The 27,364-nt window shown below is 34.2% G+C and overlaps 1 protein-coding gene across 4 annotated transcripts; it reads right to left on the bottom strand.

Moving 5' to 3' along the window:
* Positions 1–524: 524 nt before the first annotated feature.
* Positions 525–25,835, bottom strand: LOC141447566 (uncharacterized). Of its 4 annotated transcripts, XM_074115401.1 has the most exons (28): positions 25,609–25,804; positions 24,242–24,285; positions 22,338–22,509; positions 18,211–18,380; positions 17,930–18,090; positions 17,256–17,415; positions 16,631–16,838; positions 15,816–16,045; positions 14,830–14,932; positions 14,424–14,554; positions 14,210–14,332; positions 13,212–13,379; positions 12,964–13,129; positions 12,534–12,649; positions 12,300–12,395; positions 11,495–11,711; positions 10,680–10,860; positions 10,402–10,585; positions 8,473–8,668; positions 8,183–8,373; positions 7,469–7,627; positions 7,256–7,384; positions 5,068–5,198; positions 4,222–4,315; positions 3,966–4,127; positions 3,316–3,412; positions 3,122–3,232; positions 525–2,914 (listed from the first exon to the last, which is right to left on the bottom strand). In XM_074115401.1, exons 3-28 carry the CDS (start codon positions 22,372–22,374, stop codon positions 2,841–2,843), a joined length of 3,795 nt encoding a protein of 1,264 aa, XP_073971502.1. In that variant the 5' UTR covers positions 22,375–22,509; positions 24,242–24,285; positions 25,609–25,804; the 3' UTR covers positions 525–2,840. The 4 variants fall into 4 exon arrangements, with proteins under 4 accessions (XP_073971502.1, XP_073971381.1, XP_073971461.1 ...); XM_074115280.1 differs by lacking the exon at positions 22,338–22,509 and having other exon boundaries at positions 25,609–25,835; XM_074115360.1 differs by lacking the exon at positions 22,338–22,509 and having other exon boundaries at positions 18,211–18,377.
* Positions 25,836–27,364: the final 1,529 nt, after the last annotated feature.

Raw genomic sequence — 27,364 nt, 5'->3', positions numbered from 1 at the left:
CCACTTATCATTTGGCTGGCTCCCACCATCCCAATTCCGTATAAAATACTTGGCAGTTCTATTGGTAAGATAAAGGAAACATCCCATCAAATAATATTCTTATTGTATTTTATTAAAATTTCGAGTTTTTATCGTTAATGGCAATTTTATATTTTTCACTAGTATACGAGTACACGTCGAACGCACCGTAATAGAGATTTGCTTAACTGGTTAACCATTAAATAAAATCCAAGGCCTAAGACCGGGATTCGAACCCAGTGCAATACTAGCTTTACAGGAGAAATAATATTACTGATCTAAATTCACCGCAAATTTTTTTTTTTTTTTTAATAATTAATGCTACTTTTTCCTGTAACAGGTGCATTGCCCTTTTGTGCTGTCACTATTATTATCAAGTCTTTTTTTATTATTCTTAATAAAGTAAAAGATAGACCTCAAAACGGTCAGTCACAATTAAAACTTGATATTCTTTCGCTTAATTTCAATAGTTCTCTTCCTAATTAGAAAAGGTAAAAAAAATAAAATTTAAATTTTGAATTTATTTTAATCAAGCAAAACTACATAGTTTTGTACAACAACAATCATAAAAACATACATGTATCATTAAACTAATAACACTTAATAACTTTACTACATATCAGTAAAGTTTCGAACATTTTACATTCTCTTCGTCTCAAATTTTCGAAATCGAATATTGACCGGAAATATCCCGGTTTTGAGGCCCTCCGTTTTGAGTCTGTTGGGTGTGTTTAAAGAATATCTCAACAATGAAAAAAAAAAATCGACCAGGGTCCTTATACGAGGAAGCCGAACTGTTGTACCAATTTAGTAAAGATAAGTATTTGTGCGTTCTGATTCAAGTATAAAGTTTGTGAATAGACTTTTGTCTGGCTTTGGCCATTTTACGGGAATTTTCAAAAAAAGTATTTATTTAAATTAGCGTCCAGTGCGTCGCTCACAAAACGCTTACACCTAACTTATAAATTTTTTTTTTTTTTTTTTTCTAACTACAAAGTTTGAAAGACATTTAATTTTTCACCAACAATGTACAGTTTGTAAAACGAACACTGAAAACATCTTAGAGGGCAGCAATCTCTCTTCTAGCTCTTAGAATAGTCTTCAAGTATTTCTTCCAGAGGGGAAAAAAAAAGGTACATGAGAAGTAAGTTATTGGACAGGGCAACCAAGCTAAGAATTTAAAAAAACTCTTATTCGCCCTGTCCTGGTATATGCCTCCGAAACCTGGACAATCACGAAAGCTGATGAACAACGCCTTTTAATATTCGAAAAGAAAATATTGCGTAAGATCTTCGGCCCAATACCTGAGAACACGACTTGGCGTCGCAGAACAAACAGAGAGCTCTGTATGCTCTGATGAAAGAGCCGCGAATATTATAGCATTAATTAAGCTAATCAGACTTAGATGGGCTGGGGACATGTCGCAAGAATGACCCACGAAGAGATCCCGTACAAGCTTCTACAGGAAGTCCCTGACCGCAAAAGGAGAGTTGGTAGACCAAAGCTAAGATGGTTCGACAGTGTGACGCAGGATGCGAACTAGAAACTGGATGGCGGCTGCAAGAGAGAGCGACGACTGGCTGAGTAAAATCGAGTAGGCCAGGACCCAACTAATTGGGTTGTAGTGTCATTGTGAGTGAGTGAGTGACACTAACAATGCACAGTTTGTAAAACGAACACTGAAATCAACTTAGCAGGCAGCAATCTCTCTTCTAGCTATTAGAATAGTCTTCAAATATTTCTTCCAGAGGAAAAACTAATAAAAATTATTAAAATAAAGTTATAGAGCCATTTTTGAGACAATACTTCATCAAAAAAGTAAAAACTCCTTTCAGCAGAATGGGACTTCCGGTGGAGGGATTCTGATAGCACAATTTCTGAGGAGGATATCTTCTACTCCCAAATGACAGAACCATTCAGATCGCTCAGTTCAGATCCCCTCTTAGAGGTGGCAAATTGAAATCAAGTTTTTGAGATTCCTGTTTGGGTTTTGCGACATTTTTATTAACAAATACAACGAATAGGTATATATATTTTTTAAAAAAACCTTTAACTCAGGGGACCACAAAACCGGATATTCCCGAGTAAAAGCTCGACATCGAAAATTTGACATCATTACGATACTCCCCTTACCAAGAAACATAAATTATATAAAACTTTATTTGAATTATAATATTTGCAACGGCCATTCACCAATCTAATACTTCGTTAATTAAATATCACTAATATCACTATCAATAATTATTGTTCGATTATAATCGAACATAAATGAACTGCAATTAAAAAAGTGTTAAAGGAAATGCAGTTTAATAATAAGCACCATTTTATATTTGTATGTACAGATTTAATCTGTATTTAAACAAAAATACTGTCATGGCTGCAATTAACCTATCAATTAACAAATACTATCCAAGATAAAGTAAAAAATTATAATTGGTACAGTAAACCAATCAGGAAATACATATTAGCTAGTATAAGAAGTTTTTTATCTTTACACTAATTGCTGCAGAGTGCAGCGACCTACCAAATCTACTATAAACAATCAAATTGAAAACAGACTTCTGTACGTCTAGCTAAGTTATCATACACTATGCCTACGTTAATATTTTGTCAATAATCTGACAAACATGCTTTAAGACACACATTTGCTTTAAACGTACATTATCTTATACCACTATTATAAATGGAATATCCTTTCAGTGCGTACTTCGCTATTAATATTTTAATTCACAGAAAAGTATAAGAGTTAAGAAGTTATAGTTAGAGCTAACGAGAAATTGTACCATTCAGTGATCATCGCCGACGAATATCAATATAATAGTTCAACAATAGAGAGAAAACTGTTCATACGAAGTATTCGCAGCCAGGAAGGTTCTTTCAACTGAACACGGTTGATCTGAAAAGGTTATGAAGAAAAAAACTGAATTAATAACAATTTATCATTTCAATTTGGTTAAATACATAATTCACACATTTACGCAACGCCCAGTCAGATTTACGCTAATCTTGCTAATGTTGCAAAATTCTCAATTTGTAGCCACAGCTGTTAACTTTGTTAATCACCGTTATCTACTTTTGCAACCACTTCATGCTTTACACTAACCTAGATTGAACCAATGATTCTTAAGACCAGTATCCAGTCGAGCCGATTTTAGTGCATCCCTAATGGCCGTAACAGCGCTCAATGCCAGACATATAGGAGGCTCTCCTGTTGCTGTGATCAAAACATGAATCCATGATACATAAATAAAAATAATAGAAATACTTTTCAATGACCTAAAATATACATATACTTACATTTGGATCGCATGACACCAGTTATATTGGGCGCATTTTTAGCCAGTGTCACTCGGAAATCAACTGGTATGTCCTTAACACCGGGTGGCCAATAGTTCTGGGAAATTCAGAGATAAATCAGAACTTATAAGGCTTTAAATTTGGCCAAGCATTTATTTGATAACTCTAAGCTGATAAAGGGAAGTTTAATTTGGCCTGAAAGGTAAAATTAACTTTTTTCAATTCGTCCCAATAAACAGACTTCATCCTCCACTTCTTAAGATACTTCTTCATCTGGCCCAACTAAAATAGATAGAACCTCTTGGCCGTCTGCCTTCATGACTGTCTTCCAGCGCTGCGCTCAGGCGGTGCTGCAGTCCATTCGTAACAATTTACCAGCCCCCCCCGGTTTGTTTCATTCTGTCACCTCTTCCGATTCATTAATACTGCTCTTCTAGAAATGGGCTATCGTCGTAACTCCACTTCTAAAATCTTACGAAAGACCCTTCTTTCCAAGACTGAGAGAATAAGAATAACAGATGTACATTACTACTGGATTGACTACAGTTACACACAGTAAATGCTTGGCCTATCTGAGTGGACTTAAAACTATTCCATGTTCGCAAACATGGCTTATGTAATCTAAATATGATAGACTAATGTTAAGTTACCCAAGTTCTGTTGGTGATGACCATTCCACTATCAGGATCGTGTTTAATACTCTCAGTAAGAAAATAACCAAGTCCCATGACAAAAGCTCCCTCAATTTGGCCAACATCTATCAACGGGCTTAAACTATCACCAGCATCTTCAATTATATCGGTCCTCAGAATCTATTATGGATCGAAAAATGTATTTTTTTTTTTTTTAATTAATTCAAAGTCTTTTACAAAAAATTTGAACATTTTAAAAGAACTGAAAAATTACCTGATAGTTTCCAGTTAATAAATCTACTTCAACTTGTGTAACTGCAACCGCGTACACGATATATTCGTGGAAGTGTTTTGAACGATAAGAGGTCCTTAAAAGAGATAAACAATTTATAATTGTCAATCAACAATGTTAGAGTAAGTTTAAATTTGAACACAATAAAATTTGACAGAATCATTGTGTTGGTTTTTAAGACAATGGTTACAATGATGTAGATAAGTTGCCCAACCAGTCGATTGTAACCAACTAATTCGATCGCTACTATCCTAGATCACCTTTTGATAATCGATATATTTACTTATATTAAAGAAATGTATTAAGCCAAAGCATAAGACAAATCAAAATAAAAACTGACAATGTTTCATAGAACTGAACGTAACTGACTAGAATTAGCTTCAATCATCCTTAATAATTGAGGCGCAAATAAAAATAAATAGTTAATTTTTCGTTCATTGCCCATATAAAGTAGATTTTTCACATTTACCATTTTATTGCATTCGAGACCAAGTAATTTCGTAAATAAACTTTCCTGTCCACTTTTCGGCCGTTTTGCTGACATTCTACTTTACAACCTGGTCGCACCAGTGAAGAAGATCACATCTATTTAAAAAGATTTGGGCATACAATCCTTTCACAGACTGTGTAGTAGTGCATAGTTTATGAAATAGTGAGAATGTTATTTTAATTGCACTGTCACACATTCTGAAGATCATGGTCCGCTCCTCTAAAAGTAATAGGTAAAGCTAATAGCTAACACCTATCTAAAAATCTATCTTAGAACTAAATTTAAAATCATTTGTGAAGGGAATCACTGTTCATATCGATGCCAATATAAATACTCACATAGATGATGCATTCAGATCAATTTCTTCAACAAAAGCTTCATAAATAAGTTCTGGCCAAGTGGGATTGTTCATTTTACTTTTAAGTGGTGCCAACCTGTTGTTAAGAATTTCACAACATTTTAACGCCGCCTGAAATAATATGTTTTTGTTTGCCTTAATTAAAAAAAACAACTACAATAAGGGGAAACGGATAAACGAACTGGATTCTGAAACGGAAATTCAAAGTTCGAATTCAGGATGCCGGTTTTTAGATTTTCTCTTCCTAGCGGGACTCTCACTGTTCGGAGATGTTCAGTGTTGTCTATATCGATAGAGCACTGCCAGGTGGCCGGCAGTGCACTGAAAAGAGTTCCAGGCGGCTCCAATAACCACACGAGTTGACTTCTGCTTAAATTAATAACGTTTTTTTAATGCAGACGCAAAAATAGAAGTTTGTCTTGAAAGTTGCAAAATGGTGAACAGTGCATCTTTTGCCAGTATACTTGCATTTACTTGGCTGGAAATTCTAAGTTTATTGAGTCAATAATATTTACTGAACATACATTTACCGGAGTTTGTGTACATAATAAGAAGCATCTTAGGAAATGTGAGTTTAGTAGATTTGTGTACATATTTACCGGTTGATTTTGGAAATTGGTATATTAGGGAAGCATAAATGGCGTAAATTCATAGATTAATGTTAATGATAACTATTAAAAAATACATGATCAATCAGGACAATATGTTAAATTTGAGCAATAGGTGCTCCCATTGCACCTGCTATTGCATTGAACTTGTATACAATTAGTAAGTGCACTTTTTTGTGATACATTTTCCTTTAGAATTACATAATTGAATAATCCTTACTCACTCGCAACCGTAGGAGATTCCTAATTGGAATCTAATTTACTTAAACTGATATTCCTCTCAAAGTGTATTTACTGTAACATATACATGTCACTAGTCACAGGAAACTTTAGAAACATTATTAGGTTATTTAGAAAAGGAGCTTTTGCCTGGGTAGGCACACGACTGACTTCTGATCGCTTAATTACCTGTTCAGTTAAACTTTAGTTTCCAAGATAAACAGTATTTTCACTGATTTCACCTGTCGTAGCACACATGTTTTTAGATTTATACTTGATATTATCCCAGCACTAACGGCCTAACTACCAAATTAGGTGTCGGATAGTCTTTACTAACTATAAATTTCTCATATTAACCATTAAAGGTGTAGACTGGGAATATAGCCTAGTATCGCAATACATCTTAGCTTTGCGGGTCTAGCCTCTAACCGCTCGGCTATCGTGGCGACTAGCAAACATACTTTACTAGAAGTTTCTCATATTAACCATTAAAGGTATAGACTGGGAATATAGCCTAGTATCGCAATACATCTTAGCATTGCGGGTCTAGCCTCTAACCGCTCGGCTATCGTGGCGACTAGCAAACATACTTTACTATAAATTTCTCATATTAACCACTAAAGGTATAGGCTGAGAATATAGCCCAGTACCGCAATACATCTTAGCTTTGCGGGTCTAGCCTCTAACCGCTCGGTTATCGTGGCGACTAGCAAACATACTTTACTGCAAATTTCTCATATTAACCATTAAAGGTATAGACTGGGAATATAGCCTAGTACCGCAATACATCTTAGCATTGCAGGTATAGCCTCTAACCGCTCGGCTATCGTGGCGCCCTGACTTTTTATACTATTATGGATTCAAATAAAAGTCTACTACCGTCTGAACAACTAATAAAAGATCTTAGAACTATGTACTGTGTTCAAAATTTGTATGAAATCGGTTTCTCGCAAACGTGACTTTACAAACCGGTATTTTTTTTTTCGAACAAATTTACCAGCTGGTCATAATTAAGTTCTGATCGAAGAAGATAGAGCGCAGTACAGACCATGGACCCAAATTAGTCCGAAGCCCAATTGTGATCCTCTCCTGCTCTCACGCTTGGATGCTGCTAAGCTTCTTTAAACTTTAATTTTATTTTTTATCCTCATTGTAATTATAAGAGAGAGCCATGTGAATTTTACAACCAAATATTTTTCGTTTGTAACGTTTCTTTGAAAATCTAACTTCTTTCTTAAGTTCTTTGATATGGTAAGTAATAGCAGCTAAACAGATTAAAATACTTTCTGGTAATGCAAGTTATTTCCATAATTTTTTATAAAATTTAGAAAGATTACACACCAAAACGCAAGATTCGCTGGTTACGCTAGCTCCTGACATACCATCATTTGGCGCAGTAATATTAGAATTTGCCTTGATTTTGACCATCTTCATGTCAACACCAAGAGCGTATGATACCGCTTGTGCTACCTACATGAATAAGTATGAATTTTAAATTTAGTTTTTTGAACTATTTTAGTCATTATTATTAAAAGAACATTATTTTATTTTTACCTTTGTATTGACTCCTTGTCCCATTTCTACACCACCATGAGTGACTGTTACTGTCCCGTCTCCTGAATAGATGGACACCATTGCATGATGGGAGAAAAAAAAGTCTACAGGAAATACGACCGGCATCACTGATATTCCCTTCTTTTTCCATCTGTTAGCCTGGAAAAGCGCATTTTCCTTTTTCATTCCTCTTACCAGTTGCTAAATGGATGTAATGCGTTCCAAACAATTGAGAATAAGTTATTTGCTAGCGGAAGTACATTCCACGAATGTCCCTAAATAAGCGGGAAAAGAAATTTGTTTCGCATCAACATTACAAAGGTGGCAACGCTGTACAATAAACAGAAATTGCAAGTTGGAGGAATCTCTGAACTTCCTAGAAGTGTCTTTAATCCAAGTTTTCTGGAAAAACGTTTTCGAAAACGAAACAAGAAAAAAAATTCGTAGAAGGCGTTTTTGAAGATTAAAAAAAATTTTCACTAAAGTTGTTCATCCAGTTGACCTAATCTTCTGTTGGCAACTACCCGAAACCACAAAGTTCAACTAATTCAATGTTCAGCTCGTGCAAATGGACAAGAATTGGGTAGTAGATCTTAGATCTTAAGATACTTCAGAGTTGAGATAAAATATTACATACTCTGAAGATGCCAGGAGTCTCATTTTACCATTTTCCATTCAACTACACTAATTAGTTATTGAACTAATTCTACTCACTTTATTGAACTGTTTTATGGCCAGTTTACTAGCTTCATAGTCTGAATCAACTAAAACATTCTGTATCAATGTATTCAGTAATGTGTATTTCTTATCGAGATTAACCATTCTGATATCTAGCGGATCTTTCGCAACTCTAGTAGCTATGTGCTCCATTATAGTTTCAATTGTGGCTATACCTTCAATAGTACCTTTAAATAAATCAAAGTATGCCTTTTTATTTATTAATTTTTTATATAACTGAGAGACCAGTGATTAATATATTATGCAGAAGAAGAAATTACTCATACCTGGCGCGCGCATCCAAGCAGCTGACGCATTGTCAGTAAGCACAGTGTATATATCAATTTTCCAAGTGCTAAAGTCGTAAGCATTATACAGACCAGGCGGTATGAGCAATGAACTGGGATCGTTGTAAGAACAACCTACATCATCGTATACACTAACTTTAAGCTCTTGGATTTTACCATTTTCGTCAAAAGCTGCCTTTCAACAAAAAAAAAAAAAAATCAAATCGTTAACGAAAACAATGAACTGATTTTTCTATAACTTTAATTCTTACTTCATTACTAAAGTTTTACTTCAACATTTTTACTTAATATTAGTTAACTGTAACATAGATTCACTTGATTTAAGAGTTTTAAGAAAGCTTGACTTCCTAGAACACTTCTTAAGTAAAGAATTTCAAACTAAAGTTATAGATCTGGAGCCAATTAGTTCATTATTTTATACTAATTTAACGAATTTAAATAGTTATAAAAAAAAAAAAGTAGCTTACAAAAAAACAGTAATTCAGTAAAGTGCCATTTTACGACAGATTTTCATCGCTAAGTTCTAAGTCTATGGGCGAACTTAACGAAACATAAACTTTTATGTAGTCTAGCGCCTTTCTCTTTCTCTGAACTAAAGTGTTCTTAGAGTGAGAACACTCTGGATAATGCACTTTTAGATTTATGTATAGATATAAAAAGATATACATACATATAGATCAAGTTTTTATTGTAAGAGGTATTTTTTAGGACTCCTAACATATCTCTAAGGCCAAAGAATCTTTAACTTAATTCGGTTCAATCGATATGCGTAAAATACGCATGGGTGAGTTCCAGTATAGTGAGCTCACAATTCGTAGGTTCTAAGTATCTAGAAATTGGCATCCGAATTCCTGAGAATTCCAAAAAAAAAGTTGGAGAGCTCTACGAAGATGTATTCTCAATTTGGATGATATATCTTCTTTGATTTTGATTCGTCTTAGAACGTATGTTTATTGTATCCCTTCGGTTTCGTCCTTTTAATCATCAACAGAAGAAGATTAATCAGTTTGATGTAGAGATTTTTACTTCAATTACGTTACCATGTCACTCTGCAGTTGCTGACTAATTGAAAGACATACTGACATAATGTTTGTTCAAAACATTATTCGAAATGTTTTGTGATTTGTGATTTAGAAATGATGATTTTTGATGCAAATAATTTAACAAATTAATCAGTAAAATAATCGTCAATAAGCAGATGATCTTGTCTGGATGATGAGTTGTGTTTGATGTACGGTGTTTTGCGTAAGGTGAATCTGTTTTGTTGCAAAGAGAAATACAATAAACATCCCGTGCTAAGACATGCACAATCAAAAATAGTAAACCAACTCTGCGCAGCACCTAACCACATTTTCTACCTAATTTGTACTGAACTTTTTACAGCTAACATCCAGGAATCTTTGGAGGAACTATTTATCAGTATGGTTAATTCCTACGTAGTTCCTGAGACCCACAGATATACCTGTCTGTAGAGACATCTTTAGAAAGTTATATTGTACATTCATGAATGTAAGACGGAGGATGCCAACCCTTCTTATTCCACGACGGATCGACAGGGTGCGAAGAGATTAAGTTCAGAATCTTCAGACAGAACTGGTAGATGGCGGAAGTTGACGACGACTGTGAATTTTACGTGTTTCATATCCCAGTTTTGCCTTGAATTCTTAGAAATAGCTATCTGAGAGTATAATATAAGGGTTTGAATAATAAAGGGCTAGTCCCTCCTTAAATCATTGAATCAAAACAGCCGTTGATCACCCCCAGAACATTGTAATCGATTATATCTGTTTCTGAATAAACAAAATTAGAGTTCTCTATTATGCCTCGCTTGGAATGACAGACTTTCTGAAGCCACAGCATTACAAGAATTGTTGTTCTACAAAATAATAATAATAATTTAAAAGATACCTCATAGAATGACAAAGCTGGACTTCTTTTTCCAATACATTCCATATTGGTCTCTAAATCTAATACGATCTTAACTGGCCGATTTAACTTGTAAGCCGCCAGCGCGCATGCACCGGCCACAATACTGGATCTTGTAATTTTACAACCAAACCCACCGCCCAATCTTTTTACCTGCATGTTAATACTGTAAGCATAAGGTAAAAAAAGAAACAATTAGTTTAGATTACTCCAAAGCTTATTGAATGAAAGCGTAGATCAACCTATTGAGTCATCGTTACCTGCTTTCTGGAATATTCAATAAAGCTCCCACAGAAGACTGTATATTGTCCATCCACTGTGTGGCCGAATAAATATTTAGCCCTTCGTCTGTAGGTACACACAGACAGCATTGCGTTTCCATGGTGAAATGATATTGAGGTCCCATTTCATATTCACCTTTTATTGTATACTTTATATTCTCTGTCAAAACATTTTTTTTTAAAAAATCTTAGTTCCAATAGAATATATCTTCTCACTCAAATTACCAAATAAATAACTACGAATGGAGAAGAATAATTTGGCCAAACTATGTGGCCCAAAATCCCCCGGATAACCAACGGTAGTCATGGGCAAAAAGTGGATCAAATTTACAGGCCCTGGCTTGCTCATAACAGCCAACTAAATATATCTTGACGCCAATTCAAGAGTTAACTCGATGTAGTCACGATCTTAAAATAACAGAGAACATGATTTCTTCTTAGATTGGCCAGATCAGAAGACGGTATGTCCTGGCTATAACCTTTACTGTAACCCACGGCCCTGGGGGTTAAGCAAGTGGTCCATTAGTTTCCACGAGTCTCCTATTGAACTAATTTCGCCTGCCTTGGTTCACCAGTTCTCAGATTTACTTCGAAACCCAGACCTTAAAACACTCGCAGTTCTACACTTGCTGAGGAAAAGCTAAGGCCAGTCAAAGATTTTGTTTCGAGCCTTCTAAAACCATTTTTCCAGTAATCTTGAGAGCAAAATTTATCTTCACAACCATTTCATAAAAGTCTCACTGAAATTCCAGAAGAATAAACATCAAAAATTAATACCAACAAATTTTTTTTACCATTTTTCAATTGAACAGTTGGCTGTATGGTCCTGTCCAATGTAATACGAGAAACATCATTCGCTTGTAACACATCTCTTACGGTCAAAAGTGGTTTCTGTTTATTTTTATAGGTTATGTTCACTTTAATGGCCGCTCTGTTGGCTAGTTCTTGACTCTCGGCGATTATTACACCTATCGCTTGTCCTGCATACATTATATCCCGACTACAGAATAGCTGAGGACAATTCAAAGCAATTTTTTGAAAAATAATATTTCTACATAACGAGATTAGGGCAGTTCAGAATCAAATGAATCTGGAATTCATTCTCAATAAGAACATAAAAATAAAAGATTTTTCATGCTAAATGTCATGTTTTCCATACTAATAAAGTAAAGGTAAACAGAAAATTAGGAATAATGGTTATTTTCTTGGGAAGTAGGTAAAAGAAAATTGTGGGTCATGTTTCACCTACTGGTTCCTGCCATTAAGTTTACTTGCAAAGGGCTGTTATTTATCGATTTTTAATGATTTAATGATTAATAATTTGATAGCTCCCTATTACAATCAAATTTAAATGGTGTGCTACCCTTTACTGAACAAGTATTTTTTATTTGAAAATATTCAGCATAAGGGTCTGTGACACCTAATGAATTCTGAACAATATTATTGAAAGTTTAATGCAGTAAAAATAAGCGTTACTTTCACGAAAAATCTTTCACCGGAACTCTGCTATAAGACAACTTAACCCGACACAATAAACTATATTCCAAGAACACAATTATACTATTTAAGGACGATATAATCAATAAGTAATTAGACTACCTCTTCTTCAGATGGAGAATATGCAAATTTCTTTATAAACGAATTCTTTCCAGGTATATCCTTTGCTGTGTAGAAAGCCAAAACGCCAGGCATTTTCTGAATTAGACAAGAAAATAACAAAAGTTAATTGACATACTGACTACATCGAATACGTTTCTCACTCATGCTAACTTTAGCTCATCATCACATATTTCACTTTCAGCGTATTGTTGACAAAATAATGATATCAATTACCAAAGCTATTTCCGCGTCGACAGAATGTATCGTTGCCTTAGCTTTTCTGGCCAACACTAAAGCAGCAAAGACTTGTTCTGGATAGCTTTTTATATCACCTGTGTATTCTGCTTCTCCTGTAAATACCAAACTGACCTTATGCTGAGATACGCAAGTTTTACAAGATGTTCAAGTTGAATTCCTATTGCTTTTATAACGAATGCCTTTGCTGATAAATAAGATTAGAGACTGGGCCAGCATTATTTAAAAGTCTAGATATAATTAACAGAGCAGAAAAGAAAAAACAAAATGTGAAAATACATCTGATGAAGTTGGACTAAAGGAGAACACGATAACTTGAAAGCGAGATGTGGGGACAAGGTAACTCAGCAAAAGGTAACTAACTCAGTATGCCTAGAAAGTATATACCACATGTGGAGTACCGACTTACCAGAACACTGGATATTTGCTTCCACTTTAGACACAGGTTTTCCTACCGGCGGATTTTCATGGCTGACTGCAAACGACTGTTTTCCTTTTGACAATGGTCTTATTAAATTTTCCATTCCACTTCGATTATGCTCATTCATTTTTAATGGATTAATTCCAAGCACAAACTGTGCAAGCAAACACACACATTTAATCTAGGAAATAATTAATAAATGCAAGGCCAATTAATTAAATGAAAATAATACAAACCCTGTAGAACAATGAAAGAGACAGCTGTTTCCTATATTGCGGAGAACTTTTCAATAATTCAGTTGTAGGATTCACTTCCAGAGATAGAATTCGCATTCCTTCCTTGAATACTTTTTCATCTAAGATACATTTCCCGGTGAAATATGATTCAGTTCTCTCAGCATGTATCTGAAATCGTAAAATTACCAGCAAAGACACTTGAAAAGTTGTTAACTTCATGTCCATCAAAAAAAAAAAAAAAGCAACAGATTGAATTATGAAAATTATCACTGTATCACTGATGAATCACTATATCACTGAAGACCATTCTGGTTCCAGACGGCGAGATCTACAGTCCTCTTACTAATTTGCTAACATATTTACCAACAATCAATAAGTAATAATTATTTTTTTTTTTAGATAAACGGGACAAGTTCAATAATTAGCATGCTTGACTCGCAAACGGAGTGTCATCTTACCGAGAGAAGAGAATACAAAGAAAGTTAGTATAACAGTAGTTTAGAACAACTATACTTGATTACGATTGTACGAGTTACGAAACACTGAGTACTTTAATACTCAGTTAAATGAATACTGAGTATCTCATCATTTGTGTGAACGAATACTCGAGTGCTTCTTCAAACTTTTTCAACACTTCAACACCCCAGCATCTCTGTCCCACCTAATTGGTACCACTTATACCACTTTTGCATCTTAAAAGATGCATCTACAAATGTGCTAAAATCTGACGGGGAAGTGGTGAACCAAGTTGGTTGGAAGATCGTCGTCTTTGCATCGTGCAGAGTGTGAGAGAAGATGCTAAATACTCCTGAAGTCAAAATATGCATATTCTACAAGGTATTCAAAAAATATAAAATGTGAATAACTTTGTTAAATACTAAGTACAGTTCTTGGAAGTTATAAAGTATCAATAAAGTTCAATACTCGGTACTCGTTACCAAGATGCATTTTCCACAGCCTTGGCTAAAAATAAATAATAATGAAAAACAGAAACTTACAAAATTTTCTGATATTCCACCATAAACTATGGTAGGTTTTCCCAAAACGATGTTTCCACTTCCTACACTGAACAGGAAGCCGGCGTTAACATAGGCATGGACATTCTGTTTCCTGGGCATTATCTACAATCAAAGAATACTGTCCTTATGCAGGCATATAGAATATTAGTTTTTCTTAGAAAAAAGTAAAAAATTTCCTTTCAGTAAAACTTGCCTTAAAAGTTTTCAATTTGATTTCCTCTTGTGCTAGAGGTGGTAGAATTATTTTCCTTATTAACGCCTTCTTCATATCATATTTTAGAAATTGTAAAAGCGATATTGGCCCAACTGTACCATCCATAGTTTCTAAAATTGTAAATGAATGAAGATTTACTTATTTAAGAAATTAGACAGGAATTATTCTCGATTAGATTTCTTATTGCAAAATGATTAAACTTTGGTGACCTTGTACAAAGTATCAAAAAGGCTAGAAAAAATAAAAAAATTATATACCAACATAACCTCTTTAATCATTGCGTGATTTAAAAACAAAACTGGTTTTCAAAGTAGTGACCTTTTTTGTTTATATTCGAAATTCTTGTTTTGTTAAGTAATAAACTTTTTAAAATGAATCATCTTACCTAATACTAATTTAGCTCCAACAGTTTCAAATATTAAAAATATGTCAGAAGGAAAGATTTTATGCTCATGCTTAATCATCAGATTTCCAGCCAATGTTCCAATCTGGAATTAATAATCAGAACAAAGTATTACGATTGGAGGGGGAAAAAGAAGAAAAAGAGTGGGACTTATAAAAAGCTCAAATCATCTCAAAAAACTGGGAACCTAAACTTCGCACTTTAATGTTCAGAATTCCATGAAATAGAGAACAATTAAAGAACAGGAACCACCATTTGGTTGGGAGAAATATAAACATCGCGAGTTGCAATACAAATAATGTATGTGGTTTAAATTTTTGAATTTAAAACACTCATTACACTAAATTTTGGAATGCCAATATCTCACTGCTTTTTCATTGGAACTCTAAGTAATTTGAAGGAATTAAAGATAATTGTAATCACAACAAATATTAGGAATTTCAACAGTAAGAATACTAAAATAAAGGAGATATAAGAAGTTGAAAAATTGTTAACACCAATTTTTGAATGCCAATATCTCGCTTTATTTTCATCAGAAGTCAAAGTAATTTGGAGGAATTAAAGATAACTGAAAACTGTAACTGTAAAAGATTACAGTTGCTTAGTTCAAGTTAGACTTTTAAGCATACCAACTAACACAATAGAGTCTTTTGCTAACACTACAATTGGAAAATTCAAACAAAAATGTGGTATTTACAATAGCGAAGGGAAAATAGTGGGTTACAATTTATACTATAGATCTATTACGTCCTTCAATTTTTTGGATTCTAATATCTTGCTTTAGTTTAGGTTTATCTTTTGTTTAAATATAATTAAAGACGTTGCTCGAACATTCAATGTAAGGGAAAAAATTACAGGACAGAAGGCAAGCGAATGATTCCATAGAAATCATAATTACTGTCAACTGGGCAATACTCTAGATGCCTTACTAATCTTAACTCACAGATAATTATGACGTGTCCACTTACATTTCTGACGGGTACATTAGCTACCAGATCAATATGTTCCACTAGCTGCTTCAAGTAACTAAATTTCTTCGGCTTTAACTGGGCCACTTGTGCGAATAATTGCATGCACTCTGATAGTGTGATATTTGCACCAAGCTCTAGTTTGTCCTTCATAAATGCATGCTCCTTTAGTTCTTGTATTTTGGTAATATCAATATAGATTTTTGGTTTCTCTATGATTCTGTAGACACCTAGATCAAGAATAATGTCTATTAATAATTTCTGAGAAATAATTTTAATTATTAAAGTAAAGATGTTAGTAAGTATTTCAAAATAAGAACAGATCAAGTGTTTATTAAATAAGCTACCATTTTAGATAGTGCTTCAGATTAATAAGTGAGGAGCTACATGCGAAAGCTATTATGAGAAGTGTTTGCGCACAGAACATAGCTTTATGCCTGAAAGCGCAGTGTGCGTTTGTGGGCGATAATGTGCTATAGTTTCCTGAGGGTTGGCTAAACCGAAATGCACTCTACGAAATGGACGCCAAGATCCCAAAAGAAGTGGCTAGTCCACTTCCCTCTTACGGGATATTCTTTATGCCGAATTGACATTATTCTTCACCGCAGTCATTTCCAAAGAAACATTTTTTGTCTAGAATTAGGAAATCCGCGGCGGATGAGGCATTTTAAATTTTGGAACAAGATCGACCTCGATTTGAGGTTCTAGGTTCACTCTTCGGATAGATGTGTGAGCCTAGAATAACTTTAATTAGTGTAGTATGGAGCATAGACTGTCTCCCCGCTCCTTATCAATAATTAATAAAGTGCATTTACCTTGGGCAGTGTTTCCAGCTAACAACATGTACTTTGTATTTCCAATCTTGTTTAGAAGGTTGAATAACTCTTGTACACGGTTCAAGGTGTACCAGATATTGCCTTCAGTATCAACTTTTTGTATTATCAACTTCTTTGGACAGTTATTACAGTTTTCATAACATACTCCGTTGATTCCATTCGTACAACCAATCTGTTCTGCAACATCCTGAAATTTATATTGAAATCATTAAATTATTTTCCATTATTAATAATATATTTATTTAAATAAGATGTTAAAAAATAGCAATCTTTGTAAATTTACAGCGCTACAATTTTGGCAACAATACCATATTAACAGTTAAATCAAATTAATAACCAGCGCACAACAAAGTGAAATTGTAGTCAGAAGTAATTACGACATACAAGACGATTTATGCTACAGTCGTTTTACCACTTTTCTGTGTTCATGTTGATTGTTTTCTTTCCTTTATTTATAAAGCTGTCTGACTCAAATTTTCAATGAGTGCGATTTAGCTGTCAGGAATGGAGCAATTGTTTAGTAACCAACACCTTTACATACTTTATACACACATAATATATACATATAATCTTGTAAAATCAAATTAACCTAATTTGTGTTTACCTCAATGTCAACAGCATACTTTCTAAGGTCATCAGTTGCATCAGACGCCAGTGCTTTGAATGCGTCTAAAATTGGTCTATAGCCTGTACATCTGCATATATTGCCACCAAATGAATTCTCAATTTCCGTCATGGTTATGTTAGGTTTAGATATTAATAATCTAAAAATAAAAAATAAAAAAAACATTTAAGTGACCTACAACAAGCATTGAGGGCAAATTCAGATCAAGTTTAAGTGATGAGCAAAGGAAATAGACTTATATTGTAAAAACGAAAAGAATGACCTGGGGCACTGTTTGCTAGGGACCAATCACTTCTTCATGTATCTTGATGTCCTTTATACCAAGTTTTCTGACAATCCCAACACTCACATAACATGTAACTGCAGGGATAGATTCATCTATTAGCCCTACCGATGGATGGCATAGCGTGATAAAGCGGCTCTATGTGCCGCTTACAGTAAATATCCTTTTTTTAACTAACGCGAAATGGGAGAACTTCGAGTAGTACTTCGTACCTGCGTGGTTATTAGGAGCTAGAAGAAGATATATTCCACTCTTGAGAGAGAGAGGTGTTTAGGCACTTGAGAGTGGTTATCCCTATGTGTCGGCTCACCCTTCTTCCTGGGGTTGCCCTGGAGAACTTCCAGGTGTTGAAGCGGAGTATCTCACTTACCCATACATGTTCATGATCATTCCAGGACTGCAGTAGCCGCACTGGGTTCCATTGAAATGTGCCAAATATTTTTGTATCTTATGATACCCTTTCTTCCGATCTCCAAGTCCTTCGACCGTAGTCACCTTGGTACCACTACATGACCAAACTGGTACTAAACACTGGTTAGAAAAACCAACAGAGGAAAAACTAACATTACTATTATCATCATTCTCTGTAATCAAACCTAATAAAAGAATTTTAAAACTCATAAAATTATTTTTAAAAAAAATATGGCTGACCGAATTAACGGCAAACTCTTTCTCCATATGATCGACTGGATCTGTGGTTCGCACGGTGACAATACAGGCGCCACATCCACCTTCTTTGCACATAACTTTGGTGCCTTTAAGATTTGCATAATCTCTGATGAAGGTGTTCAACGAAGTGTCTGCAGGAATATCTGCGGCTACTGAAATATAAAACACAGTCAATAATATCATGGGCATTGATCTGAAATCTAGGATGTGAAGGGTCCAATGAAATCACTAATCAATTATATTATGCTCAATGTCTTTTTTTGATGATCTGATCAAAAATATGGCGTGAGCACACTCACACGACTAATACCACAGTTTACTTGATTTAATTTAGTTGACTTCAATATTAATAAAAATGCTTACTACAATACAATGATAGTGTCGAAAGAAGCGTAAATGAACTAGAATCAATATTCCCTCTATAAAAAGCTCCTACCAAAATGATGGTTGGTTTCAAGTTTCATTAATAACAGAAATCCTACTTTATAAACACTTCATATTCTTAATAATTCTATAAGAGAATATCATTTTGTTTACCAATTTATCGATGTTAAGAGTATTGTAATAGTTTACTATCGATGTGTCTTAAATTTTGAGGAAAAAGTGTGCAAACTATTACCATCTAGTATAAAAACTCAATAAAAACAATAATGAACTTTGACCCAGGTGCATCCTTATTTGATATGAGAGATAAAACATTTAATTTATATGTCAATTACCATTGATAAGATTTCAACTATATTTAGAGAGAGAGGAAATCTTTTGTATCTTTATCAGTTAAATTGAGAGTGTAAACAGGATCCAGGCGAAGAAATCCAGTATACGCTATAACTACGGTGACCATTATTTTTGTATCAAAAAACAGGACAAGGAGCAAAAAAAAACCTATAAAATATATTAATACGTTTATTAACTCGAGATCGGTTATTACAAAACAATGGCCATATAATATGGCCCATGTTCAACCAAAACTGAGCGACTACTTGCACTATACACTTATTAATTAGTAACAAAATGTAAATAGTAACTCTTGTAAATAGAAAAAATATTCAGTCTTAAAATTACAACAAATTTGGTTTTAATGTCACATTCTTTAAAACTATACTAACGACAAGTAAAATACAAATATATCTAATTTTCACAATATGAAGATCAGATCTTAACAAAATCATACATAAATCTTCGAAAAAATATTCATATTTTCATTAATTTCATTGAGTATAATTACAATTTCATTGAAAAACAGTACAAAACAGTACAAATGAATAAAAAACAGGACATTTATGCTTAAAAAAAAAAGAAGGACAGCGTCTTAAAAAACAGTACTGTCCTGCCAAAAACAGTACGAATGGTCACCGTTAGTGATGGGCTATTAGAGCGGACTCGTTCCACTGGAACGAGTCCGATGGTGGAACGAGTTGATTCAAATCCCTATTTTAAAAAAAAGTGATTCCGCCCCGCCCCAAAAAATTGAGGCAAATTAAAATGAAAATAATTAATACTGTAGTCGTTTACACTAAAATAAAACTCACTTAAGGCTACTATGTAGAAGTTCACTGACACATTCCAACTTGTAAGAGGAATCCACACCAAAATACAAAATCTGGCGAGCTTAAATACTGATGCTTGAAGAATAAAATAAGTTCCAAGGTTTTTTTAGAATATCGATTCTAAAATAATATTCATTTTATTATTTTGTTAATTTCTAAACAAAAGTAGGGGTCGATCTAAGACAGGGAGTCGAAGGAAAAATAATTTCGTACCCAATATAGCGAACCTTGCAAAGAAACACCAGGCACACCCATCTCGTTAATTAAAAAGCAATGCTGTAGTTACTTTACTTATTATTTAATATTTTATTTTACATATAGAAAATGCTGTGTGCTTAATCTTTAACTTAGCGGCTGGACGCTCTTTCTCTTATCTTCATTGGCGAAAGTTAAATCGTGTACATGTTATTACGACGATCAAAGTAATACTGAGCTAAAAAATAGTATTACCTAACTGGTTTACTTACTGCTGTATCCCTCCCACTCTATCACCTACTTCACAAACATTCGTCGATTGGAAATGGGTTGTAGTTTAATATTCGTTTCATTTGAAAACAAAAAACATTATAACGCTTTCTCAAGATGTTTTTAATTTTTAAAAATTTGTTTTTGTCCATTACTCTTATAATATACGAAGAATTTCGAATAAAATATAATATACAAACACAGAATGATCTAGAGTGCAGGTGGAGTCAGTCGGCGTTGTCATGGTGATGGAACCGTTTAACGACTCCGGCCCAACACCAGCAATTTCATTGGTTAAATCCACTGGAATTGGTGGAGTCAAATCCGGAGTGATTTAAATCCTTTTGAAACCGGACTCGTTCCATTTTTTCGTTCACTGAATCTAGCCAATAGAAAATGCTGGAGCTGGAACCGGAGTCGTTAAACGGTTCCATCACCATGACAACGCCGACTGACTCCACCTGCATTCTAGATCATTTGTGTTTGTATATTATATTTTATTTAAAATTCTTCGTATTTTACAAGAGTAATGGACAAAAACAAATTTTTAAAACTTAAAAACATCTTGAGAAAGCGTTATAATGTTTTTTGTTTTCAAATGAAACAAATATTTAACTAAAACCTACTTCCAATCGACGAATGTTTGTGAAATAGGTGATAGAGTGGGAGGGATACAGCAGTAAGTAAAGCAGTTAGGTAATACTATTTTTTAGCTCAGTATTACTTTGATCGTCGTCATGACATGTACACGATTTAACTTTCGCCAATGAAGATAAGAGAAAGAGCGTCCAGCCGCTAAGTTAAAGATTTGGCACACAGCTTTTTCTTTTTGTAAAATAATAAGATATTTTAAAAGCTTGATATTAATTCATAGTAAATAAATATTTCTTTCTTTATGAGTAATTATCATTTTGTTTGAAGGGTTATAATTTTTTTTTATGGGAATAATTTCCTACCCATTTGCGTTTTTCTTCTTGAATCAAGTTAACTCCGGTGGTCAAGCTAGATAACGACAAAACTGCAGTTGCTTTAATTTTTATATTTGACTAGCCTATTTTTGTTAATATTTGGTTACGTTGTTAATTTTATATTTATCAGATCAATTGGGAATTAGGGAACTACTTAATGTGTGTTAAAGAAATATAGTTTTGTTATTAACTGGAAAAGCTAACTTTTAATTATTTATTTAATTACAATGCGTGACATTTGTACAAATGCATAGGGTAAGTACAGACTGGAATCAGTGAACGAGTTGTTGGAATCGATTCCAACCCTGGAACTGATTCAAATCCAACGACTCCAAACGCGGACTCGTTCTGCCCATCACTAGTCACCGTAGCTATAACCTATAAACCACTCTGCTAATTAATCCCTTCCCTAAGATTATGATTTGTTGGGATTACTTACATATGCTTATACACTAAAAACATACCGAGATTTTGTTGGAACAAATCTGATATTTTCTTATCATAAAATATTTATCCACCCAAATTTTTATCTTTTCAAAATTACCAACGTTCTCATATAAAACTTAACCCTTCCTTAAATGACCTTAAAATATTCGTTTTGTTCAAAGCGTTTGAAAAAGAACCACGTTCAACCATCCTTATCAGTTCATTCAGATTTCCTGGCTTAGTTATCTCCGGACTACCGTCTTTCTAGTATTTTCCTAATCGATAAATTAAAGTTTTACATTAAGTTCCAACATAATGAAGCATCTCCCAAACATATTAATGGCATGTACTTCACCAACAATATGTTTTCAGTTTTTCAATAGCTGTCTTAATGTATAAAGAAATTATTCCGTTTACGATCAGGAATAGTACGGAAGTTAGTCGTTAATAAGTTTGGAATATTCCCAAGAAATTTCTAAAGACTGAAGTCCCCATTTTTCATAGAAATGATAGCTCTCACATTAAACAAATAATAATAAGAAAAATAACTTGCCTGATACTTAGATTAGTCCTTGCAAGGAAGTTATTAACTAATCGTACAAAAATAAAAATGTGGTAACAAAAGCTTCTATAGTTTTTCTTTATTCTGAGAGAAATTCTTCATTAAATAGAGAAACTAATGTATTGTCTTTAACGTAACCTTGAAGCTGACATGTACTCTTAACAGTGACAACCATGCAGGAACCTTCACTTTTTTGGTGTATTTGTGTGTCGTCATGTTGCGTACGAGTCTCTTCTTTCTGTTCTGTTTACAAATTAGTTTCAGTGTTCAGTTTGTTCTTAATGTTTTACGTAATCTCCTTAGTATTATTCTGTAATAGAAGCCAATAAGTGCATTACTTCCAACAACCTTGTGTGCAATAGCTATGTTGTTTATTACATTACAATTACATTTTAGTCTGGAGTAGGTGGTGCACAGCATTTTTGTAGTATGTGAGCCAGAATTTGGACATATTAATCGAGAAGGATGCCCTAAGACAGAACCTGGGCCACGAGTAGACCCTTAAACTAATCGATAGAAAATGTAGCTGCTGACCCTTAGATTTTCTCTTCCTAGGAGCTATTAACAGTTCACTGTCTGGTGATGGACAGTGTTGTCTGTAACGAGAGAACACAACTCTCCCACCTCCACCCCTAAGATCAACGTTTAAATAAAGAATTCTCACTTTGCAGGATCAACCTTGACCGTGAACGCTTTTTCATATAATTGGAAAACGTGACGTAGCTTCACAATGATTTTTTTTTACAGAGTTGCGCTCTATACGATTATAAACAAACAACGGCCACAATCACTAGCACAAAGATTCGATTTCCTGTTTTGTTCAGCGAAAAAAAGAAACGTAAAAACTGAACAGGAAGTAAAAGCTATTTCCTCCACGAGGAACTTCCTCTGACTAATAGAATGATGATGACAAAAATGTAATGATGATGTAATTCAATGTTCTTCCGTGTAAAGAACCAATTTAGTACAACAGTAACCATTTAAGGTGATGGGCTTTGTAGTCTGTAACGAGAAAACATTGTACCTGAGACTTCCAGCTAAAATACAGATACCCCTACCTTAATCAAACACACAACTAAAGAGAACTGTTGCTCCAACAACACTAGGGAATTCCGTGTACAAAGCGGTAGCTGGGATGCTGAGAGAAATCAGATAAAACTACCTTGGAGAAATTCGAACTTGAGGAAACCATGTTTTATTTACTGTCCACCAAAACAGACTCTAACAGCAATTAGTAGTAATTAATTTTAGGCATAAATGTAAAATAAATTTTGGGAACGAGTACTGTTAAACTCCCTGGAGATAGTAGATCTCACAAAATCTAAAATATGACGCAAGACGTTAGTTTTAGAGTTCATTAACGATTGAATCAAACGTTAGTGTACAGTATTTTTCCCTAACTAATGACTCAACTAACAGAGTTACAAACTATTAATCTGTGTAATTTGTATCATTGAGTAATTTAATTTTTGAAAAGTAAAATTACTGAAAGTGAAGGAATTATGTGCGCCATTGCCAGAGACCAATCTAGTTGTTTGAAACGGAAAAATCATAGTAGTGAGAAAGAGTAGATGTCTTCCTGCAACCTCTTCATAAAGCTTAGAAGGGCTTCAAGACATCCCGGTACGTCAACTGAAAGAGTTTTGTAACTTCCATACAAATTTTCAAACAGTTATTACACCATATGAAAGTTGGCGTTCCTACGGTAACTGGACTAACAAAGAGTGGACTAATGTCTCCACTTTCGGGATTAGTTGGCTTAGTCACGCCATTATCATCCATTGCGACCCACTGATCACATCTTCAGAGACATTCTTCCACAGGAATTAGTCATCCTGGTTTTACGATTCAAGGCGACCAACAGTCGAACAACTCATAGACAGTTCTCTCGTCTGCACTTTGCAGAAATTAGCTGTCTGCGAGCTTGTGGACAACAGCTTAAACTATTTTATCCCAAGTTAAAAATACCAAACAACATTTGAGGATTAAAATACAAATCTAACAGATCTAAAACATGTGCTACGTAGAATCGAAACACTTACCTTTGTATGATCGATTGTTGATTGAAAATGTGATGAAGTTGTCCCTGGAAAAAAAATCGAAATTAACGCATGATTTTTATTTTTTATGGAGCATCAGTTAGAATGTTGTTATTTAAAAAAATTTAATTTATCATTGAAAGATGAATCTACGCATATTCTTGCCAATATTTCAGAGATATAGTTGCTCCAAATGAGTAACCTGGTTATGTAGGACAGCCGAAGCGTCTTTTACACATAAATAGTATTTTTTTTCCAGACAACATCTGAGGTCACTGACACCCAAAGTTTTTTCTCAGTGCACTGCCTCCTCCGTCCCAGTGTTCTTTCGTTACATTCAACACTGTCCATCACCGAACAGTGAGCTGTAAAGAAGCTCCTCGGAAGAGAAATCTAAGGGTCAGCAGCTGGATTCGAACCCGGGATCTCCGCGTTGGGATCCAGTATAAGACGATTATATGGGGAATATTGAGGTGCGGTCAATAAATTCACAAATTAATTTCTTTCTTCACACCAACCTTTCGGAAAATTTATTACCTTCTTGAGGATATTTTAAAATTTGTGGATTTTAATGTTGTGCAACATCATCATCCAGTTATGATGTTGTGTCAACAGTTATGATGATGTAGCTTATCATAAGAAAGAAATTTGTTTTTGAATTTATTGACCTCAATATTCCTCATAATCATCAATTAACAACGGTCAAATATCAAAACATCCAGTATAAGTTAAAAAATTGCACTTCAGAATCAACCCAGCTCTCCTAGAAGAGCCTTCTTTGAATTTTCCTGGAGAAACGTTTTTTTATCAAAGTTATTGTTCCACAGATCTATAGTGCAACAAGATTGAAGGGAATCGTTAGGGCCGATTTTGAGAAAATAACGATTCAATAAAGTGGTACATCAGAGGTGGCCTGTTTTGACCAAACACTTATTTTGCCTTTCTCTGGTGGGTATCAATGCAAAAGATTAAATTTCAGCTTTTTGAGTGTTTGTTTTGTTTTGCAGTAAATACAAGCAAGACACCTAACGATTTCTAAAAATCACGTAACGTCGCTTCGACTTTCAATTCTAAAACATAATACGTACATACACTTTTAGGTACACCTTAAAAACCCTTGAAAAAATACAAGGTTTCATTTTTATTTCGTGATTTTCGCCAAATATTTTACCGTTCGCTAACACACTTTCATACGGTATAACTTTCCTCACTCAATCAGCAAGTGTAGGGCAAGGCGGTAACGGAAGTTAAGTCGAAATCTCTGACACCAAAGTGATTATTCTACCTCTGATAATGGATGAGTTTCCGAAACTATAAAATAAACTTCTTGATTGATAAAAAAAAAGTAAATATATAAAGTTATTACTTACATTTCATCCATGTCATTGAATAGTAAAAGGCAACCTTTTTTAAATATAGTTAAACTACAAACTATACAACTATAAAGCTATTAATCAAAATTAACGTAAACTATATGAACAATCAGATCTTAAATTTTATTCTCTATTACAATTGTAACTTGCTTAAACCAATCACCAAAACATACTCTGCAGTACAGAGACGCAAAACAAAATCTCGCAAGGTCGCTCTGCAACCACTATCTGTAGAGGGAGAACTTGTTATGTCTGTGAAACTGAACAAGATTCTGTCCAATTATATTTAATTACAGGGTTTTTTTTTTAAAAAAAAATGTCAGTAAATATAGGTTCTAAAAAATGCAACGGTGGGATTGTACACAAGACTTTCAAGAAAGTAAATTAAAAAATGTACATAATTAACCTCACGTCAATATCGCAACGTTATCGCAAACAGATTAGCACTATAGTGATAAAATGATTTGGTCAGTTTTATTGCAGATTTCCTGGTATTTAATGTAGGGGATGGAATTATGGTTTTTGAATTCTAATTATAGTTTTATGGAAATTAAAATGTTATACATGGGGAATGAGAATGTAACACTATAACGTAGACGTTAGAATGCAGAGTCATGAAATTGGCTAGGAGCATTGTTCGCGCCGCCAGCAGAATGGTGGGGGCCTGGAGAGTGGTGTGTCTGTGTATGAGCTGTGGCATGAAAAACAAAGAGGATGAACCCTAGGAACAGTCGTGTAACAAGGAGTGACTGGTGCTGTATGAGAGGAGAACGAGGACTACCCGAGACAGTTCAGAGTTTTGGCAAAGGCATCCTGGAGCTGCAGGTATTAGCAGTGGGTAAGCCAACCAACTCTGATTGTCTTTGGGGTTGCCACTCTCTGGGTCCCGGTAGGCAGGAAGACGGGCAGTACTGGGAGTAGAGTTTTCGTTAGAAGTCTGATACAATATAATTATACCTTATCATGTATTCGTAGTAATTTGATGGATTCTTTAGTTAAGGGATTATGTTATCATGTATTAGTAGTTATTTGATTTATACTTTAGTCTTGACTAATATATAAACAATCCCTTGGGATTATATTATCATGTATTCGTAGTTATTTGTTTTATCGCTCAGTTCAGGGATTGTATTATCTCTTATTAGTAATATTTCAGTTATAATTGTAATGGACCAGTGTGCATTTAGTTCAATTAAAGGGTTTTAAAGTTCGACCAGGTTTTGCTTTATTATGACCCCTAAGGCCAAGGAGGGAGAAGCATTACATTAATACGAATCACTTTCATTAATTATTTGTTTCCTAAGTAGATAACTCATAGAAAAACTTCAACTTAATACATACGAGTACTTATTTAATGAACTTAAACCAATAATCCTAAAGTCAGTCTAATAAAAAATAATCTATTCATTTACAAAAGAAAATCAAAGAATAGCAACCCCTTTTTAATGAAGAAATCAGAACAAAGAACTTCAGGAATCGAATTCAAAATCATTCTTACACAACCACGCAATTGACGTGGCCAACACACAAGAAGGAGCCCTTTGAAAACGAACAATCTCTAGAAAAAATGAAAAACAAGAAGTGTGCCATTTAGATCAATAAAATGAGAACAAAAACGCAATGACAATAAAAGACCAGTAAAGAATGCAAAATACTCAACTGTAAGATTAGTTTGGAGCACTCCTATGTCATACAAAAAGGAGTACGACCCCAAAAAATGAAATACAATATGATCTAATTATATATACAATTA

Source organism: Rhodnius prolixus, unplaced genomic scaffold, assembly GCF_049639745.1.
Source record: "Rhodnius prolixus isolate KJV_2025 unplaced genomic scaffold, Rpr scaffold_1, whole genome shotgun sequence".
NCBI lineage: Eukaryota > Metazoa > Arthropoda > Insecta > Hemiptera > Reduviidae > Rhodnius > Rhodnius prolixus.
Note: the sequence above shows the minus strand (reverse complement) of the source record. Positions and strands in the feature narration are given on the sequence as shown.

Coding starts and splice junctions, on each gene's coding strand:
- LOC141447566 (XM_074115280.1), bottom strand. Junction 14,333..14,423: donor TCAAATTGAAAACTTTTAAG/GCAAGTTTTACT, acceptor CTTTGATTGTAG/ATAATGCCCAGGAAACAGAA. Junction 11,712..12,299: donor ATTCTCCATCTGAAGAAGAG/GTAGTCTAATTA, acceptor AATTGTCCTCAG/CTATTCTGTAGTCGGGATAT.